Source organism: Bactrocera dorsalis, chromosome 6, assembly GCF_023373825.1.
Source record: "Bactrocera dorsalis isolate Fly_Bdor chromosome 6, ASM2337382v1, whole genome shotgun sequence".
Lineage (NCBI taxonomy): Eukaryota > Metazoa > Arthropoda > Insecta > Diptera > Tephritidae > Bactrocera > Bactrocera dorsalis.
This window is the reverse complement of record NC_064308.1, coordinates 5,270,990-5,292,547: the sequence shown is the minus strand read 5'-3', so window position 1 is coordinate 5,292,547 and position 21,558 is coordinate 5,270,990. Positions and strand designations below refer to the sequence as shown.

At 36.1% G+C, this 21,558-nt stretch overlaps 1 protein-coding gene across 1 annotated transcript; it reads left to right on the top strand.

The window, feature by feature from the left end:
• Window positions 1-982: 982 nt before the first annotated feature.
• LOC105233774 (uncharacterized) lies at window positions 983-20,650 on the top strand. Its single transcript, XM_049459633.1, has one exon. The coding sequence runs from the start codon at window positions 6,118-6,120 to the stop codon at window positions 8,377-8,379; it is 2,262 nt and encodes a 753-aa protein (XP_049315590.1). The 5' UTR covers window positions 983-6,117; the 3' UTR covers window positions 8,380-20,650.
• Window positions 20,651-21,558: the final 908 nt, after the last annotated feature.

Here is a 21,558-nt window from a genome sequence, read left to right as displayed (position 1 = left end):
GCTTAGAAATCGCATTCAATAAATTTTTTTTAATCGGCTCAGTCCTATTACTTTCCGGACAAACCTTGTAGTAATCCGATCCGAACATTTTTTTCAAAGATTGCATCATTGCCTGAGGCAATAGCCCATGTAATATCTCGTCAAATGAAAAAGCTTTCCATACTGCTTTTTATCCCAAAGGTGTTCCGTTCGCTCTATCAAAAGCGAATTTATATCTAAATGGTTGGCAGTTAATAGCACGATTTTTGCGACAAAATGGTAAATGGCTCTAGAATTCATTTGAATTAATAGGGAATCGAGAATAAATGATTTTTTCATGAAAAAGTCCTACAATTTTATTTGAACATTACCGGTTTTACTGAACTTTACCAAAAAAAATTAAACAAATCAAGAATCGTGTCAACAAGGTTAAAAAAAAAGTTTCGAGAAAATATGTTTTAATTTTCTGCACAAAATATGAATATCATCGAAGTAATAGTCATGTCATCATTATTAGTTTATTATCTTATGTACATTATTTAACTGAGGTATAGGAAGGTTTATCCATAAGGGTGTAAATTGAGGACTTTACTTCATTTGTTTCGAAAGCTCCCCCCTTTATGATCATATGCAAAAATGCTAGAGTACAATATTACAACAAATACAATATTTACCGTTAATTTTTTCGGTTTAGGTTGTAAGAATTGTCACAAAAACAAATTGAAGAAACATAGAGTAAAATGTAGAGAGACAACAAGAACTTAAACAAATTTGTTAATTCGTGCAACAGATTTAAATTAATACGTTTTGGTGAAAAATTTTAAGTGAAATGAATAGAATAACGTTGTTCTTTTTTCTGAAATAAGTACATGTATCTATTGACAACATAATTGTCAATTAAGTAAATTATAAAAAGCGATAAGGATTGAAAATTTTAAATTTTAATTTATTTACTTAAACTTAAGTATAAAATTACAGTTAATTGCAGTAACTATTATGCAAATAAACTAATAAAAAATGTGATAACTTTTTGTACGTGAAGTAAGTTTTATAATCACAATAATTCGAATTTCAGAATCTTTTCACAATAATTTCATTTAAATACATAAGAACTATTATTAATATATGTATACTCAGCAACAGTGCAACTTAATTAAATGACGGCAATGAAAGATCAATGTTTGATAATATAGTGAATTCATTCAATGTCACTCCAAGTGGAATTTCGTGAGGATCGTCCAAAATCAGTTGTTGTCCCGGGAACTTTTGATGCTGTGCGGAAACTGATAGTGCAATATCGTCATATGACCTATCGTGTGGTTTAGACAATTGTAGGCAGTAAGACCAGGATACATTCAACATTTCATAAAAATTATACTGTAAAAAAATTGGTCGAGAGAAATGTTAAAAATACGATTGCAATGCTTCGAAACACGTCTATATCGTTGTGTTATGCGTATAAGCCAGAAAGTGAACAACAGTCGCCAGTTTAAGTGTTTCCAGGTGAGACGATTCCAACAACAATTGTTTGACGAAGTACTTACAAGCAAATGATTACCTATTTCTTTGAGAAACTGGACGAGTGGCAACCATACCACTCGAACAAAGCAGAAGAGAAATTCTAAATAGTACACCACCATTTGTTTGCCAGTTATGTTTAAAGAAATCAGGAAAGCTAACCGCTAATATGAATCATTCTTTACTACGCCACTGCGTCGACGCGACACATCGAATGAAACAACTGATTTCTTAAGCATCCAAAACTTCGATTATATGAGTCATCCACTGCATAGTCCAGATTACGCATCGATTTTTTCTTTTTATTTCCCTCACTTAATTAATAATAATAATACCCAGCGATTACCGACGCGAGGGGAGCAATCCGCGAACGAGCGGAATTAGCCGAGTCATAAAAGGCAAGAGAGTTTTAAGCTGCTCAGCTACAGAAACAAAAAGTTCAACAGCCAAAATTAAGAATTAAATTAAAGTTTATAATTTTTAAATGTTAGTTGTTAAGAGTAGATAAAATAATTTTTTTAATGGTAAAGAGTGGGTAAGTTATATAAAATGTGCTGGAATGAGAATTGAAATCATGACATATACGGCGGAATGGTTCGTTTAACTTAAAATTTGTTTTAGAAAATTTTAAAAGTAAGGGTCTAAACTGACTAGTATAGCGAGCGGAAACGTTAAAATTAATATTAGATAAGAGAAATGGGCTACAGACTGACCCATTCAGGAGTTTTACAAGAAATATTTCACCAAGCATCTCCCTGCGACTAGCGAGTGTCGGGAGATTTATAAGTATTAAACGGTTAGTGTAAGGGGGAAGATTTAAACTGGAATCCAAATGCAAATGATTTAAGGCAAAAAGTAAAAAAATGTTTTTGAACGGACTCTAACTTATCCGAATGGACTTGGTAACTAGGGTTCCAAACCACAGAAGCATACTCTAATATAGCCCTCTCCAGAGATATAAAAAGAATAAGCGGATCTCTAAATTCTTTGTTCACAAAATTAAGAGCGCCTTTAGCTTTAAAAACCGTGAAAGATGCGTGAAGATTAAAATTGAGTTTGGGGTCCATAGTTACTCTCAGATCAACAAAACTGCATACTTGGTCCAACCTACAGATCTACGTGAAAAACCTGTGTATATAACATCAGTACAAATTCAAGTAAATTAGTTATTGTAGATTTCCCTTTACGAAAACCGTGCTGAGAACAAGAAATTAGTGAAGAGATCCGGAAGGTTATGTCGTCTGTTATAATTGCTTCAAAAAGTTTAGGTATTGCAGACAACTTTGCTATTGTCCTATAGTTTTCAATAGATGACCTAAATCCACTCTTATGTAAAGGAATTATAAATGACTTTTTCCATATGGATGGAAATAAGGCTTGAATAAGAGATGGGATAAATAGTTTTGTTAGGTGTTGGTATATATATTTGGCACATTTCTTGAGAAAGCATGAGAGAATCATATCTGGGACATAATTATATGATTGTTCTAACATATTTAACTGATATAAGACGACTGCTTCGGAAATGGTAGGTGCATTAATGACAGAAATCGGACATAACTTGTGCTGATGCGGAACATTTTTTGGAGATTTTGAAGAGTAGAGTAATGGACTTAAAGAATTCAGTGAGCATATTAGAAATGGTGTGACTGTCACTAGACATACTAGACTTATATTTCCTAGCGGACGGAAAATTAGAAATCCTGCGTTTGGAGTTGACGAAACCATAGAACAATTTTGGATTACGTATAATACTATTTTTTATTTTATTTATATAATTATTAAAACATATTTTGTTAACTTCAGCAAATTGTCGACGCAATTTAAAATATTTTGAATAGTCAGCAACTAAACCACTTTTTTTAAAAAGTTTAAAAGCACGAGATTTTCTATTTTTTAATTTACATAATTCTTTCCCAAACCATAAAGTAGAACTAATTTTTTGAGTAAAAACACATTTCGGAACATATTTTTAAAATAAGTTGAAAATAGTTTCATTAAAAAGGGAAGCACTAAATTCAATATTGGCGCTGTAATCTGGCAAAGTTATTTTAGAAAGTTCGTAATTAATCTTCTTAAAATTAGCTTTCGCGAAGTTGAACCGAAATCAAAGGTCTTTTGTATTATTATGAGCAAAGTTAGCTATGATTTTGATGTTAATTTCCAAAGCAGGATTATACGGGTCCTCTGGCCGAAGCAAAGAATCACATCGGGTAACGGAGAACATTGAAGCGTTATCAACATAAACTAGATCTAAGAACTTAACAAACTCGTTTGAAATTAAATTAATTTGTTTAAGACCCAACTCCGACATTTTATCTAAGAACTCGTTAAAACATAAGCGAGTTCTAATAGGAATGGTATAATCATCAATAGATGTCCATGAAACGCACGGTAAATTGAAATCTCCCAAAACAATCATGGAATCAGTATTATTAGCCATTGAGAAAACATTATTTATTAATGAAGCATGCTGCATATATACAGGTATGTCCGAGTGAGGCGGTATATAAGATAAAGTTATGTAGATATGGCCACTATTAGCGCAAATACGAATGAACTTAAATTCTATGAAGTCTGAATGCGGAACATCGACTTCTTCAGATGGAATTGAAGAATGAATAGCAAACAAGACACCACCTCCTTTTCTGTTCAGCCGGTCATATATAAAGATTTCGAATTCGCTGTTGAATATTTCATTATCAAAAATCTGAGGCTTTAGCCAAGTTTCAGTGAAAGCAATGATTTTAAAGTTACAATGAATGCTATTTAAATACAAGTCAGTAAGTTTTGTATTAAGACCTCTAACATTTTGATAATACATAATCAGCGAATTATTGATAATTAGTTTTTTTATTCACGGTATTTCTTGATATTTTAGTAATAACTACAGGGGGCTTATCACATTTGTGCTCGAATTCGCGCAGGAAGACCCCAGATGGCCAGAATGAGTTCTCAAGTATCAACTGAATATTGTCAGCGGATACGTCGATCTTAAACGACGAAATATCCCTGTTGTATTTGAAATTAAATTTACGGATGTCTGTATCTACCGTTTTTAATTTCGACGAGGTGTAACTATTTATATCATCAACTGTGGTATCCGCAGCAAGTCTCGAGATAAAAATTGCCTTTTTCCGCGGTATTGCAACAAAGTTTATATTAGTTGACTTGGAGGTATTTGGAGGCGGATCTTGAGAAGTTTTCCGCTTACCGTTTTCAGTAACAGTTTTCTCTGTATCCTGAGCAGACGGAACCTTCTCTCCTTGAGGACAAGGGGATGAAAGATTTATGAGGTCAATAGTAGGTGGGGGCATTCTTTTTAAGGAAGATACAGTGGTATCTTCATCAGACGGACGTTTACGTTTAGATGAAGGTTTTGGATTATCTTCCTGCACATTTTGGCATTGAAATGATTGAAACAGCGTTTCATAATGCCTAAATTTTTCAGTAAGGGTTTCAAGCTCTCGACCAATCTCCTTGAAACCACTGCGCGCCTGCTTAAAAACTTTAAGCAATTAAATTTCTGTTGGTCTGCATTTTAAACAAGACCAGCGCAAGCCCTTACTGTCAAGAATAGAATCCAATATCCTTCCTGTCAGTCCAGCACATTTAAGATGGGCAAGCCCATCACAAAGCCAGCAAGAAACAAAGCGTTCCGACTCGCCTTTCACAGAGCAGTTCGGAAAGTCATAATGAACAAAAAACAATATTAAATAAAAATATAAAAATGTTAAATAATAAAAGTAAAAGAGCAATGACAAAAATATTTATAAAAAATGAATGCCATAAAAATAGTTGGTTATCAAAGATAATAACCAATGTAAAAATAGTAAACACGCGTTTTGATTATTATAGTTTTATTTAATATTGTAATATAAAGACCGATCCATTTTGAGGTTTCCTACCTTTTTAAAGAAAGAACAAGGGAACTTCAAATTTAATGGGGGATGTTTATTATCATTCGAAAAAATATAAATTTAAGCATTTATTTTTTAAAGGTTATCTCCTTTAAATGTTGGATTCTGCTACATGTTCGAGCTTTTCGACTGGTATATCACACACGTGATGTTTTGCTGTATTTGGTAAGCTTTCAATTTAAGATCTCGACGTAAAATGCGCCAAGTTGCTCCATATGTCAGTCCGAGTTACTACGAACGGCGCCGAATCGCCTATCCACGGTTTTTTTGTGAATTTTCAGTGGTCTTTTCGGTAGAATATTAACCAACAATGTATCTGGGTTTCAAGATGGGTGCTGGTTTTGCGAATAGTGCGCTCAGTAGGCCGATTATGTTGAGAGAAGCGCGCGAAACTCACGTGTGATCTGTCAAAAAAGGCTATGGAAAAAAACACTTGTTTATATTTCATGTTTTATGAATTAATATATTTGGAATAATTACGTAACAATTTTATCCGGATTTTTCATACAAATAGTCCTATGTGAGACCGTTGAAAGGACTCAAAAAGACGAAGAGAAAAACTATCGCGAACGCAAGTTTTCATAGAATTGTAAATAGTATATTTCGACTATTTTAGGGTGTAACTGTACTCTCCATGCAATATGTTATGAGAGTGTAATTATAATTATTGTTTATTATATATTATTGTTGTCATTTCAGTATGCAGATTATAAACTCAGCTTGCACTAAACAGACTGATCCTTCCAATACAATTGCATTAGGGAATTCAATGGAAACAGTGAATAAATATTTGGACTCTAACTTACTAAAATATTTCTCAGAACCGTATGATGCCAATACTACTACTTCCGTGGCATCAGGAGTAAAAAATGCATATTTATTATCATCGGACGCTGCTTCCTTACGGCAAATTGATGAACAATCCGGTCCTGTTGTATCAGCATCTTATATGAATGTTCAAAATGTAAGAAGGGAAAATCTTGTTTTGATACCATCTCCCAATTCTCTAGAACAGTATCGTTTGCAACTATATAACTATGCGTTAAATATAGATCGCTTGCACTGTTTTCAACAAAATACGACAGCAGTTTATGGAAGCAGGCCTGGTCCCGGTTTGCAATTTGTAGTAAATGGAGAAAACAAATGTAATTTAGAGTCTATAGATATGAAGACGGAAAGTAATTATTCCTGCCCTAACATAAGTAGTGTTAGACCATATGTCCCGTTTACGTTAGCACATGGAAACCGTTTGGATTTGTCAATGTCACTATTCCCACAGCGAATGGTTCATCCAGAGGAGCCAAAACCACAGTACAGCTATATAGGTCTTATAGCGATGGCAATACTGAGTTCTGTCGAAACAAAACTCGTACTTTCTGATATATATCAGCATATTTTAGATAACTATCCTTACTTTCGTGCTCGTGGACCAGGTTGGCGTAATTCTATAAGACACAACCTATCATTGAATGATTGCTTCATTAAATCTGGACGTAGTGCCAATGGAAAGGGCCATTACTGGGCCATACATCCGGCAAATATTGACGATTTTCGTAGAGGTGATTTCAGACGTCGTAAGGCACAACGTAAAGTACGAAAACATATGGGTTTATCGTTAGATGATGGCAGCACAGAGTCTCCTAGTCCGCCGCCACTCGACCTATCATCAACCCAATTAACATCAACACGTTTGCTCCAATTACCACCACCAGGAAACAGTTTAACTACGACGCATGATTTTAGGACATCTAATGCGCGTTCATTTAATTATTTGAACCCATTATTGCGAGTTCCCCCATCGTCGTCTTCGTTACAGCAAGCGCAACAGCACATTCAAGACAGTTATTTTGGTACAGCTATTATGGAACACTATAGGTGTATGCCGTCAGTTACAGCATTCAAAAATGGATATTCTACATGTTCACAGCAAGAATATTATAAACTTTGTAGCAATGGGCAATTAGATAACCTGCATACAAATGACCCCGCAACGCAATCGTTGTCTGAACAGTCCGTTACCGATAATCACAAAAACTCGAAAATTTCTTTAATTAATGGAACGGCCATATCGACTGTTGCACCACATTCCTTTACTGGGGCAAAAACAAATTATTATACGCATATGCATAAGCGGCAATTTGACGTAGCATCTCTCTTGGCTCCCGACCGAAACATTTTCACTACAACATTAAGAGAAAGAGATCAGCATGCATCTACTTTTGATGCATTAGAATACGCTCAATTTCTAAAAAAAAAAACAGAGGAAAATGGAAAGTACCGGCTGCAACATATGCCTGCTGAGACAAAAAATACTCATCCGTATACACTTCCCGTTTCACAAACTTGTGCTTTATCGCCACTAGAGATCGAGTACAACCGCGAACAGGAGCAAGAGCAAGATGAGATCGACGTTGTTGCAAATGATATCGATGAGCATAGCAAGCAGACATTTTCATTTACCGCTGATCAAAATAATAAAGAACACCAAGAATTATTTAGTTCGATTTCAAAAAGCATTAGCTGTTCCAAAAATAGTGCAGAGAATTATGATGACTCTGATAATGAGAATAATATCATACATAAACGTACCAATTCAAGTCATCCCCATTCTTTGAAACCAAGTGCGGTTATAGAATGGCGTATGCTGCAACAACAACCCATATCAGTAGAGGCATTTATAAAACAATGTGGGGTCAGTAAATCGTCTAATGGAAAAAGTTGTACGGAAGGTTTTGAAGATTGCTACGCTACAAAAAATACATCTTCAAAGTCAGTAAATCCAATATTAAATACACAACGTATGGCCTTGGAAGGCAGAAGTGAATCAAACCTTAACGACAACAAAATTCAAATGGAACTATGTGAGCATAAACCAAACGAAGCAACCCCCAAGAGTCTTCATGTTCGACGTATGATAAAACATTTTCACCAGCATCAGCAACAACATAATCAAGATAATTAAAAGAACCGTTCAATGATATTGGGGGCCGCCATTAAAGCACTTACATTACGGTGGATGCAACCAGACATATGGGTCCTATGCAATTAAAACGGATCCAGTGTCACAATAAAAATTCGACGTTATTAGTAAAGTTGGTAAAGGTTAGCATAAACATAAAATCCATGAAATTTAGTAAATCGATCCTTTCTTGTGGTATTATCCTTTGTAACAAAAAACTATTTTTACGGAGAGCGTTTTTTTGGTTTCTTCAAATTTGACTTCGGAAATTGCTTTTAATTTCCTTTGTACAACAATAATACAACAAATAGTCAATCAACCAAAAATACCAGCCAATATTTTATGATGAATTCAAACTATTTTACAAATATTTCCACTTTATGACTCATGCCATAAGCTCGCGTGCAAGGTTTTGAGCATGTGGTGATTAATAGCCTTTTTGCACTGGATTTAATTGATCAATTTACCGCCCTTTGCTCAATTAAAGTGCTAATTTAGACCGATTTACCATGTAAAAAGAAAATCTTATTTACTACATTAATTCTTAAGCGAACCGAGTTGAAGCTGGAATGCAACTCTGCGAATTGTTAAGCACATAGTTGATCGTTAATGGAGTAACCGGCTGCGCGAAAAGACAAAACTAATTTATCAATTGTAATCTTAATATACTAAATTTATTTGGCTATGCGAAAAGGCTATCACTTTGGCACTTTTAACTCGTTCGATCGAATGAGAATAAAAAGTTCTTGTAAAATATTGATATGCATATGGTTTTAGCTAGCAATTTGTTTATTTTTCTCGTAATATACATTAGTAGTGTCAATTTTAAATTTAAACCTTATTCTCTATTGGATTATTTTAAGATTTGGAAATTTTTTGGCCATTAAATGTCTATGTTTATGCTTAAATCCATATTATATACGTATCCATATTTTAAGAAATATAATATATTTTTTAAATGTAGCAATTAGAAGCTTATTTAATTTAACCTTTTTTATGCACTTAAAGTCTAAATGGTGCAATTGCGCACAAATAATTCGAATCAACGGATATCATGGTGTGACTTAGAAGCAAAAAAAATTAGCCAGCACATCTCTCGCAATATAAGTTTACCAACTGATGCTCCAATATTAATAACGTTAAGTTATTTATAGAAGGTCGAAAATATTACATTGCATCTTCGTTTGCTGTCTTGCTCGCCCCATAAAAAACAGTAACTATTTTTGGTAGCATTCTCATATTCTCAAAAATTATAGTGTTCACATTTCTAGGCTAAAATAGGTTTTTTACCAAAGAGAGTATCTAAAACATCCTGAAAATCAAAACCGGGATATAAAATATTTGATTTTATTTTTCTTAAATTAAAAGAAATTTGATTTTTTCTTTATATCTCAAATACTGAGGGTTGTCTATCGTGTATATACCGACGAACAGATATCCATGGCTAAAGCGACTGACTTCGTCATGCTGATCATTTATACATGCACATAGCCATTGAAGTCTGCGTTCAGCGGACGTTTTTAAGTGATGTAGAAAAACAATTCAGTGAAAAATGCTGACACATATTTCTTCTTTAGATCTTTAAGTTCAAAATTAAAAACAGAAATGTATTTTCATATTTTCAGTTTTGTGATAAGAGTAGTTTAGTGTAAGAACAAGTCAACACAGGCACCAAAAAGACCGCGTTATACTTTCAGAGCTGAAGTGTTTTCGTCCATCCGGATAACATGACCTAGCCAGCGTATCCGCTGTCTTTTAATTCGCTGAACTTTGCCAATATCGTCGTACTTTTATATCTTATACATCTCATCGTTCATCGAATGCGATATTCGCCGTGGCCAACGCACAAAGGGCCATAAATCTTTCGCAGAACTTTTCTCTTGAAAACTCGCAACGTCGACTCATCAGATGCTGTCATCGTCCATGCTCCTGCACCATATAGCAGGACGGGAATAATGAGTGACTTAAAGAGTTTGGTTTTGTTCGTCGAGAGAGGACTTTATTTCCCAACTGCCTACTTAGTCCGAAGTAGCACCTGGTGCAGGAGATATCCCGCGTTGGGTTTTTAGGCTGACGTTGTTGTTGGTGTTGATGCTGGTTCCAAGATAGACGAAATTATCTACAACTTCGAAGTTATGACTGTCAACAGTGACGTGGGTGCCAATTCGAGAGTGAGACAACTGTTTGCTTGATGACAGGAGATATTTCGTCTTGCCCTCGTTCACTGCCATACTCATTTGCTTCGATGCCTTATCCATTCTGGAGAAAGCAGAAGTAACGGCGCCGTTGCTAAGGCCAATGATGTCAATATCATCGGTGTACGCCAGCAGCTGTACACTCTAGTAGAAGATGGTGCCTTCTCTATTTAGGTCGGTAGCTCGAATTATTTTCTCCAGAAATAGATTGAAAAAGTCACACGAATGAGAGTCGCCTTGTGTGAAACCTCGTTTGGTATCGAACGGCTCGGAGAGGTACTTCCCGATCCTGACGGAGCTTTTGGTGTTACTCCACGTAAGTTTACATAGTCATATTAGTTTTGCGGGCATAACAAATTCAGACATCGTGGCCTTTATGGCGCTCTTTCTGAGCTCTTTTTCGTGCTGTCAAAGCCAGCTTTGAAATCGACGAAGAGATGGTATGTGTCGATTCTTTTTTCACGGTCTTTTCCAAGATTAGACGCATGGTGAATATCTGGTCAGTTGTTGATTTGCTTGGTCTAAAGCCACACTGGTAAAGCTCAATCAGTTTGTTGACGGTGGGCTTTAACCTTTCACACAATGCGCTCGATAGAACCTTACACGCGATGTTGAGGAGGCTTGTCCCACGGTAGTTGGCGCAGATTGTGGGGTCTCCCTTTTTGTGGACTGCGCAGAGCAATATTAAATTCCAATCGTTGGGCATGATTCTGTCCAACCATATTTTACGAGGAAGCTGATGCATGCTCTTTATCAGTTCTTCGCCACCGTGTTTGAATAGCTCGGCCGGCAATCCATCGGCCCCCGCCACTTTATTGTTCTTTGGACGGGTAATTGCTATTCTAACTTTTTCATGGTAAGACAATGGAACGTCTGCTCTATCGTCATCGATTGGGGAATCCGGTTCGCCTTCTTCTGGCGTTTGGCATTCACTGCCATCCAGCCGGCTGGACAATTGTTTCCTCTACAATTTTGGTATGCTCTGGGCATCGGTTACAAGATCACCTTTGGGGACTCTACAAGAGTATGGTCCGGTCTTGAAACCTTCTTGTAGTCGCCCCATTTTTCGTAGAATTTTCGAGAATTACCCCTGTGGACCAGCTGATAGTACTGGGCGACGGAGTCTCTCTCCCACCACGAATCCCACACCACGCTTGGGCTCCTTTATATAGCCACTGTAGTAAAGGCCACAAGAACCTACTTGCCTCCTTGTCCTTGTCCCGTCCATCGCATTTCTTGGACGGTTGTGAAGGCAGCCTTTATTATCACGAGGACATCAACCAGATGGGCAGCGGCACCTCCCAATTAAGGGACCGGACGATCGGAAGTTGTGAGCTGCTTGAGCCATATGTAAAAGAGTCGTTTCCGGCCAATCCCAAGTGAATGGCTATCAGAGAACTTTCCTCACTTGTGTGAACTTCTACACATGACTCATTGTAAGCTTTAATTATCATTTTGCTGCTAAAAAAATTTTACTGAAAGCTGGATATCATGATAGAGTCGCTCAAGCTGTGCGGGGCAAACCAGAAATTGTCTATAAAAAACAAAATGTTGTTGGTACATTGATGTACGGCTGGTGGTGTGGGTCAGCTTGAATTTATTGAATTTGCAATAAAACAATGGAGATATTTGAACATTTTAAAAAGTAATTTGGCACAAAGTGCAGAGCGTCTTAGAATATCTTCGACGTTTTGGTTCGAACAAGATAACGATCTGAAGCATGCTGCTGAAATAGTTAGACTTTGCTGTAGGATATTGCTTCTAGACAGCTTACAGGGACCCTTTGAATCCCCTGACGACAATCCAATTGAGATTTATGGGACCTATTAGATTAGAATTTGTCAGCATACAATAGCAACTAAGGAGGCTTTGAGAAGTGTAATGCATTTCTTAGTAACATTGTGTTTTTACTTAATTCAGGAATGCTTCGTGTATACGCAGACTTTATTGGTTAAGTGTAAATACAAGTTATTGGGTCTCCAACGTTTTCTTTTTTGTTTACAAACTTTGTGGCAAAATTATTTTTCTGGGTATAATAAATATATTTTAACATAAGTAAGGAAGGGATACGAACGGGTCTAACCGAACATTTTATACTCTTGCATCTTGAAAGAATCAAAGGTAGAGAAATACTATAAAGTGCAAAACGTCAACCAAACGATCGAAATCCAATCAATTATATAATCAAATACTTTAAATCCGCGCCTCGGCTCTCTTTTTGTTGTCAAGGGTATCATTTATCGGGGTAACAATATAATGGAATAGTTAAATTGACAATCTACATTTTTTATTGATATCGTAAATCACTAAAGGAATGGCGCATACATAAATATGCATAATGTAACAACATCTCCATAATCTCTGCATCTGCATCGTATGTCGTTACACATAAATATGCTTCTTGTTATATTGAATAATTGTGCAGGAGTAGAGCAGAAGACAGAAGTCTCACGCTCTATATCTAATCATATTGTAATGCTTTCTTCAATATTCATCCAATGTAATTGTAAAATCGACGGCTAAAACCCAGATACTACAATTAAGATAACACAGACTTGATGCTTATGTTTTGAAAAATATTTGTTTTTATTTAGGAATTGTTGTGACTTTTAAGATAAAATGATAGAAAGTATCTTATGCCCGTCCCGAGCTTCCAAGCTAACTCATCACCAATTTTCAGCCAAATCGGTTCAGCCGTTCCACATATAGACATAAATTGCGAAATCGAGAGCGATTTTTCAAAAAAGTTTTCCAACTCGTGAGCACGCCACGTATATCTGGCCGTGTGAAAAACATAGCATTTTCAAATTTATGTTACCCACTATGCGACTATCCTGTTGATCGTCATCTCAAATTCAGTTTCCACTGGAAAAGGAATGCGTTTGAACTGAAATAGCAAATTTTTGGAACTCAAAAAATCCGTAGAATCTAGCATTCTGCCCCTTATATTTGATAGGTGTGTCACAATCAGATTGCGAAACATCATAACGACAGGTCCAACTTTGACACGCAAATGATGCGGTGGCATATCAAGCCTCTCCGAAGAATTTAGAAACTCCAATGGATAATTCACGGCATCGTCTTCATTGTCAAGACGTTCGATCGATTTGTATGACCGCAAGTCTTCCGGAATTTGACTTCGAATCCTCCAGTTTAAGTCAACAAACTCGGTATTTATGGCAGCTAACATTGCGCGTGCACTCAATACTTACGATAATTTGGCCAATGTTCGTATAAACATTCCTGGTGAGTTCATCTTTCATGAATTGATAAACGACACATGGAATTGACACCAAACCACGGGAAGTATCAACCAATATTGACCCATTTCCAATTCTTAGCGTATACGATGTAAAATGTCTTCGGCAATATAATTTTTGGTTGTATTCTATAACTGACGCGGATTTGAGGGCTGATCATCGCGAAAAGTGTGCGACTACAGTGGCATTCGAAGTATCTATCGCATCGTCCATCGTTTGATTCCAGTGATTATCATGTTCTAGCAATTGTTGGGTTGAAATAGACTCTTTGGTAATTTTCCAAACTAACTACGAGACGCACAACAGTCAGAAAACGTTCATGAATTGCAAAAGTAAATATCCTACAAAGCGCTTTATTGCAGTTCACGTATCGACCTCGTTCCAAATCAATAACCGCCATGATGCTTCCTTTGGTGTCGTACTTACAAATGTATTTTGTTTCACCAAACTGCAATACGCAACATTGACATGACTCTTGAATGTGAATTAGACAACAGTGACGAATATGGTACGATCCATTTGTTCTCAACTTCGATGTGTTGTTAACTTCGATATTCACGCCTCTAAATTGAATGCTAACTGTTCTGCCATTGTCATCTGGTGAGCGACGCCGATACAGTGGATCTTTCTCTGCATCAAAAATTTCCGCAGAAATGAGTTCATTAATTTGATCTGGTGTCACAACCATCCACCATCCAAAGAAGAATGTGTGCGTGCGCCATACCTCTATTTTGCCACTCAACAGAGTATATCTAGCATCTAACAGCACCACATATACGTTGCTTCAAAAGAAAGTCCATCAAACATCGTAACTGTTGTTTGAAAAGTCGTGCTGTAACATCGTGACGATCGCTTGCTGATTGACCGCGATCCATAATTCCGCACGTTGTCATCCCATCTTGGGAGTACTTCTTGCTTTGCCTTGCCTTGGGCTGCCATACGTTGATGGCAAAAAGAACGCCGACCGATATTATGGCGACCTCTTCGTGGCTTCGTATCAAATTTTAATCTGCAATTGAAACATGTGACACACATAATGTTTTCACTGAATAATTTTCAAAAATGTCTCTTTTGAATGACCGGAATAAAAAAGCAAGCAACCGAGGTTTAGCGAATCAAATAATTTACAAATCAAAATATTGAGAAACAGAACAAACAAATATTAAAAAAAAAATTGTATAAAAAAGTTACTTTTTGGAATTATCCAATTTTCCGACTTTTCCTCGTGAAAACCATATGGTTTTTTTATTTCCAAACTTTCCCTGATCCACAAAGAATAACCTCTGAAAATTTCATCAAGATTGGTGTTGCCGTTCTCTTAGCGTTACTAACCAACAAACATTCATTCGTCAGGGCTGTTTTTAAGGGTTTTCTGGCAATTATTCGAAATTTTCTTGCCGTAAAAATCATTGAACCTCAGCGAACATTTAAAAAAAAGAATGGACCAAATTGGTGTAGGCGTTATTGAGTTATGCGCTTAGCAACACATTTTGCGATTTATTTTTATTTATAAGATATATAACTCATACACAGATCGACACATTTGATATAAGGTTTAAGGAAAAAGTAAGGCATTATACATATTTTGGGTAATGTCGATCCGATTTTTTCTGTTTTTGCCCCTATTTCAAAATATTAACATGTCACATACTAACAAAATTTTCCCTGAGATTTATCAGGGTACCCTCTATACAATCACCAATGGAGTAAAGTCATCTTCTATGTTTGTTTATGGGAGCTAAGGGAAGTATTGACCCATTTTTGGCACACAGACTTGTTATTATCAGGAAAGAATTTTCTCTGAACTTTAAATATAGATCTCTTCAACAGTTTTTGTTGGTTTTGGTCTACTTTTTATTATTTCATCTCATCATATCAATTTCTTCTTTATTTGTTCTCTGAAAAGGAAAGAACCAGATGGAATTTAAAATAGTGTAATATGGGAAGTAATCGTGGTTGCAGTTCGCTTTCGACAATTTTCGCTCTGCTCCATAGAAATGTAAAAAAATGTCACTTACCAAATTTAGTTAAAACCGGTCGAGCGGGTCCCGAGATATGTGATTTCACCTAAAAGTGAACGGTGCCATATCCATGGTCCTGTTTTAATACCGGCTCCTATCAAGCCTTCATATACTCGTACCATCTTTGGTGTAAAAATGTACTACTGTAATACAATTGAAAGGTGAATTTTTAATTTATACTTCGCGTGTTTTTCAAATCGGAAAGTTGGTAGTACTGTTATTGACATCTATGCTAATTTTCACGTCAAAATATTCATTAGTATTTGAGAGATGCGTCCTTTTGTGAGGCCGTAAAAGTTAAAAGATTTTTACTATGTCTGAATTTATTGAACAAAGAAGAAGACTTATTATTCGCGATCGTTTCGTCACATTTTCAACTAATATCGTGCCGCAACCACCGCATTCGCCTTATTTACCTTCGCGTAACTTCTGGCTAATCAGCAAATTCACATGACCACTCCGAGGACACTGTTTTGACTGCATAAAAGCTGAATCGAAGAAGGCTCTGATGTTCCTCACGAACGATGATTTTTCGAAGTGCTATGATTGGAAAATTCATTGGCATAAGTGTATTGCAGCGGGAGAGTATTACTTTGAAGGAGATGAAATGGAAAGGTGAATTTTAAATTTGATTATAGTAGTATGTCTCTGTCGCGTTTAGTTATTGAGTTATCGCACTTCTAGTATTATTTAACGGTACCGTTATATGTGGAGTGAACGAGCTCATCTTTCGGTTTCATCCATTTTTACAGTGTTCCTGGGCGAATGTGATTTTTGTAGTTAAAGTAGTTGGACGATAGGCATAGTACCGCCCACTTTTTGGTAAAATCACATATCTCGATATCAGTCCAACCGATTTTGACTAGATTTAGTACCCGAGATTACTTTTATATTCCTATAAAACAGTGTGATAATGGGTGAAATCGGACTACAACCACGCATACATTCCATATAACTAATTTTTAAATTCCATTTAATTCTATTACTTTCTAGTAGAAAAACAAGAATTTATTATTGTAACTGGATTAAAAGTTTGCAATAACTTCCATTAAAGTATGCCATCGTATGACCAAAAATTATCAAAATCCAACTATTACTGTTCAAACCTCTAGGTACCGAATATGTGGACCCAAGTATCTATAGTTGACTTTTGATCGAACAAATCGATATACAATTTAAATTCAGAGAGAATTCTTTCCCGGCAATAGTTATTCTGTATATCAAAAATAGGTTAAACCGGGTCAATACTTCCCTGAGCCCCCATATATCTTATATAAAGATTTTCGAACTTCCAGGTGACTTTAAGCTGAATATATCGACCAATACTTATTTGAGTCACCTCAATGGAAATTACAAAACATATTTTCTCATAACAGTACATCTTTGTGCCTAACAATACAAGTTAGTTATCTATAATTGGGTTAAAACTAGATCTAGCTTCCATATAACAATTACCAGGATTTTGGAACATGTTTTCGTTGTTCTATCAAATCTCATGCCGAATTTTTATGTATATACAAGGAGCTTTCCAAAGTAAACAGAACTTTTTGAATCTAGCGCTCCCTGGTGGCGCCATCTATATGTCGACTGGTGCGTTAGAATCTGCTGTCTTTATCGATTGCCCAGTGAGAATTTCATGATATTTCATAGATTGGAAGTGAAGATATTGCGTTTTAAGTGCATCATTGGTTGTAATGTGTACAATGTATATGAAAGTTTCATAAAATATTTTTTTTTTATAAATTAACACGACCACGCTCTTACTTGACAGACTGTATATGTCGACTGGTGCGTTAGAATCTGCTATCTTTATCGATTGTCCAGTGACACTCCATTGATTGAACATCTTAAAACCATCGATTTATCGCATTTTGACCGAACATTTGGGCCATATTCGACGTGTTGGGCCCGATCTCATCGATCGATGCTTGTGACCGATTATTTGAACAAAAGTGATATTTTAACCATTAACCAATCCCCGTATTCACCTGATATGCGCGACATTTCCTTTTCGGAAAAATGAATTTGCTCATGAAAGGAAAGCATTATGCACACATAGAGGCCATTCAAAAGGCTTGCACCGGCATACTGGCGGTCATACCGGCCAACGAGCTAAAACACTCGTTCGACATGCTTTTCGACCGTGCAAAAAGCTGTATTGAAGCAGAATTACAATATTTTGAAAAAAAAAATAAATTGATTATGTCGAAAAAACCATATGTTCTTTTTTTTTAAGTCCTGCTTATTTTGGAACGGTCCTTGTATAAAATTGCTTTAATTCCAATTCTTTGGTTGACGTTGTGCAACTTAAGGCTGGCTTTGATTCTTGCAAATTGCAAGAGGATAAAATTTATTATTTGTTTTGTTTTATTTTTATTTTTTATTTTTGCACTATCTATCAACTTATTGATTCTTTTGTCAGTGTCTTTCAGTTTCATTAACACTGAAAAAAGTTACAAACATAGAGCTTAAGCTAATAAAAGCGGTATAAAATACAGATATTTGGCCTTGAAAAGTTATAGTCCGATTATCGCAAGTTCTGTAGCTTTCAACACTGCCGTTTTATGGAAAGTGGGCATAATTTGATTTTACCCATTTTCTTAGAATATGATGAAATGCCTGCCTTTAAAAAAATTCTTTCCAAAACTTTCCCTTTTTACAGCTATCTACTGTATTGAATTACTGTTCGATATTGGACAGAATCACACAGTTTCATACTACTTCTTCTATATGTAACATTTTGTTTTATGTCCAAGAAGTTCAAACGTACATACAATAATATCAACTTTATTAACTCAAACGATTTATTTGTGGTAAAAATTCGACAGAAAAGGTTAAATTTAATATATAGTAGCACTGAATATATGAGAAAAACATCAAACGAAGGTTGAAAATCACTTGATTAGCAATAATAGGTTTAGACCAAAGGTCTGACCAGTTTCATTCCTATTCACCGCTAAATCACATTTTTTTCTACTCTAGAATTTTGAAAATATCGATTTTTTTTCATATATTTAAAGTTTAGACCCTTAAGAACATATCCTCCAAAGGATTTTTAAAAATTAAAATTATTTTAAGAGCTATAGTTACTTTAGTGCCGCAGTACCCAGCCCGGTTTGGTTTGACTCACTTTTTTAAACGCGTTTTTCTCGAAACTACTTTTTTCCACAAGGTACCGGCATTATCTCAAGTTCTATACAACCGATTTACTTGAAATTTTGTGTGAACCTTCTTTATATAATCCTTTATCGCTCCTACCAGCATCGTGTCAAAATTTTTGTTTTTAATATTAAAAAAAATTCAGGAATTTCAAAAAAAAGCAGCAGTCGCCATTTTTCAAAACAAATTTTTTTCGTGTTCCCTGAGGTAAGGACTATAACAGCATCCTTACTGATTAAGAATTGTTTTTTTCAGACCACCAGGAGAGTCAGGATCAATGTCAACAGGATGCGCCATTTTCTTAACACCTGTCTCTCCCCCCTCTAATCATTTTAATTTTTAATATTCTTTTGTAAATTTTTTTTCCGTATTCTTAAGATATCAATAAAAACACCATAAAAAAATTGATAGTAAAAATATTTGTTTTTTTAAATAAAATTCAAAAATCTGCCCAAAATTTGATTTCTAGACTAGAATACCCCCTTAAGAAAACTCTACCAGTTAACTTGATTAACATACCACGCATATTGACCCAAAAAGCAGATCAAGTAAGGAGGTAAGTTGGAAATCACCCTATTGGGTATATTATGATTAGGGGAAGATTTTGACTGATCGTTGTAACGTTTGGATTACTAGTTTTTCATTGATACAACGCTGAATATTCTCTTTAAAGCACGTGTGGTTTTGAACTTGTTGCTATAGACCTTTGATTTTAAATAACCTCATAAAAAGAATTCTAATTCTGTTAAGTCACACGATTTTGGTAACCAAAACGAGAGTACACGACCTGGACATGGCTCATGCAGTAATTAAAGTGTTTTGCGCGCTGTATGGCATGTGGGTTGTATGACATGTGCCACAATCTTGTTAAAACCACATATTAGCTACATCAATATCGTTCAGTTCCATCAAAAAGAACTGGGGTATCATGTCGCGATATCGAGCACCAGTAACAGTCACTGCTTGTCCATCCTCATTTTCAAAATCCTATGGTCTAATTATGCCTCCAGTCCAAAATCCACACAAAACAGTTATACGTTGTGGATGCATTTGTTTTTCGAGAATCACATGTGGGTTCCCAAAACCCCAAAAGCGGCAATTTCGCGATTAAAAAACCCAACAAGGTGAAAATATGCTTTAACGCCTGGGATGATTTTGCTCGAAAAATCCGCATACAAACATTCATCATCTTTGAAATATTCTTGAATAATGAAGACACATTGTTATATCGTGCAACGCTAAATTTTTACTAAGCCTATTTGTCAGCTGTCGATTTAGTTTTTTAGGATTGTCAATACTTAAAATTTAAATATTGCCCTAACGTTGGGATTACCATTGGAAGCTTCTTTTAATATCGTTTTTTATAAATTTTTGGTCTCACAGCAAACTATTAACGGCAACAAATGTGCGAAAAATTTCAATCAGAAACTCACATACTGGCCAATATAAAGCATAAGATCAACCGGATGTTTGTAACTTCTTCTTCTTAATTGGCGTAGACACCGCTTATGCGATTATAGCCGAGTTAATAACCGCGCGCCAGTCGTTTCTTCTTTTCGCAACGTGGCGCCAATTGGATATTCCAAGCGAGGCCAGGTCCTTCTCCACTTGGTCCTTCCAACGGAGTGGAGGTCTTCCTCTTCCTCTGCTTCCCGCGGCGGGTACTGCGTCGAATACTTTCAGAGCTGGAGTGTTTTCGTCCATCCGGACAACATGACCTAGCCAGCGTAGCCGCTGTCTTTTAATTCGCTGAACTATGTCAATGTCGTCGTATATCTCGTACAGCTCATCGTTCCATCGTATGCGATATTCGCCGTGGCCAACGCGCAAAGGACCATAAATCTTTCGCAGAACTTTTCTCTCGAAAACTCGCAACGTCGACTCATCTGTTGTTGACATCGTCCAGGCCTCTGCACCATAAAGCAGGACGGGAATTATGAGTGACTTATAGAGTTTGGTTTTTGTTTGTCGGGAGAGGACTTTGCTTCTCAATTGCCTAATTAGTCCGAAGTAGCACCTGTTGGCAAGAGTTGGATGTTTGTAACATCTTATATTATATTAGGTATATTGGAGCAAGAGAAAGTATTCACCCGATTTTATTAATTTTATACACAAGGAGGGCAAGACGAAATATATCCTGTCATCAAACAAATAGTTGTCGCACTTACGACTTGTTTCCCACGTCACTGCTGACAGACATAACTTTGAAGTCGTAGATAGTTTCATCTGCTTGCAACCAGTATTAACACCAACAATAATGGCAGCCTCGAAAACCAACGGAGAATAACTCTTGCCAACAGGTGCTACTTCGGACTGAGTAGGTAATTGAGAAGTAAAGTCCTTTCTCGACGAACAAAAACATAACTTTATAAGTCACTCATAATTCCCGTTCTGCTATATGGTGCAGAGGCTTGGACGATGACATCAACTGATGAGTCGACGTTGAGAGTTTTCGAGGGAAAAGTTCTACAAAAGATTTATGGCCCTTTGCGCATTGCCCACGGCGAACATTGCATTCGATGGAACGATAAGCTGTATGAGATATAC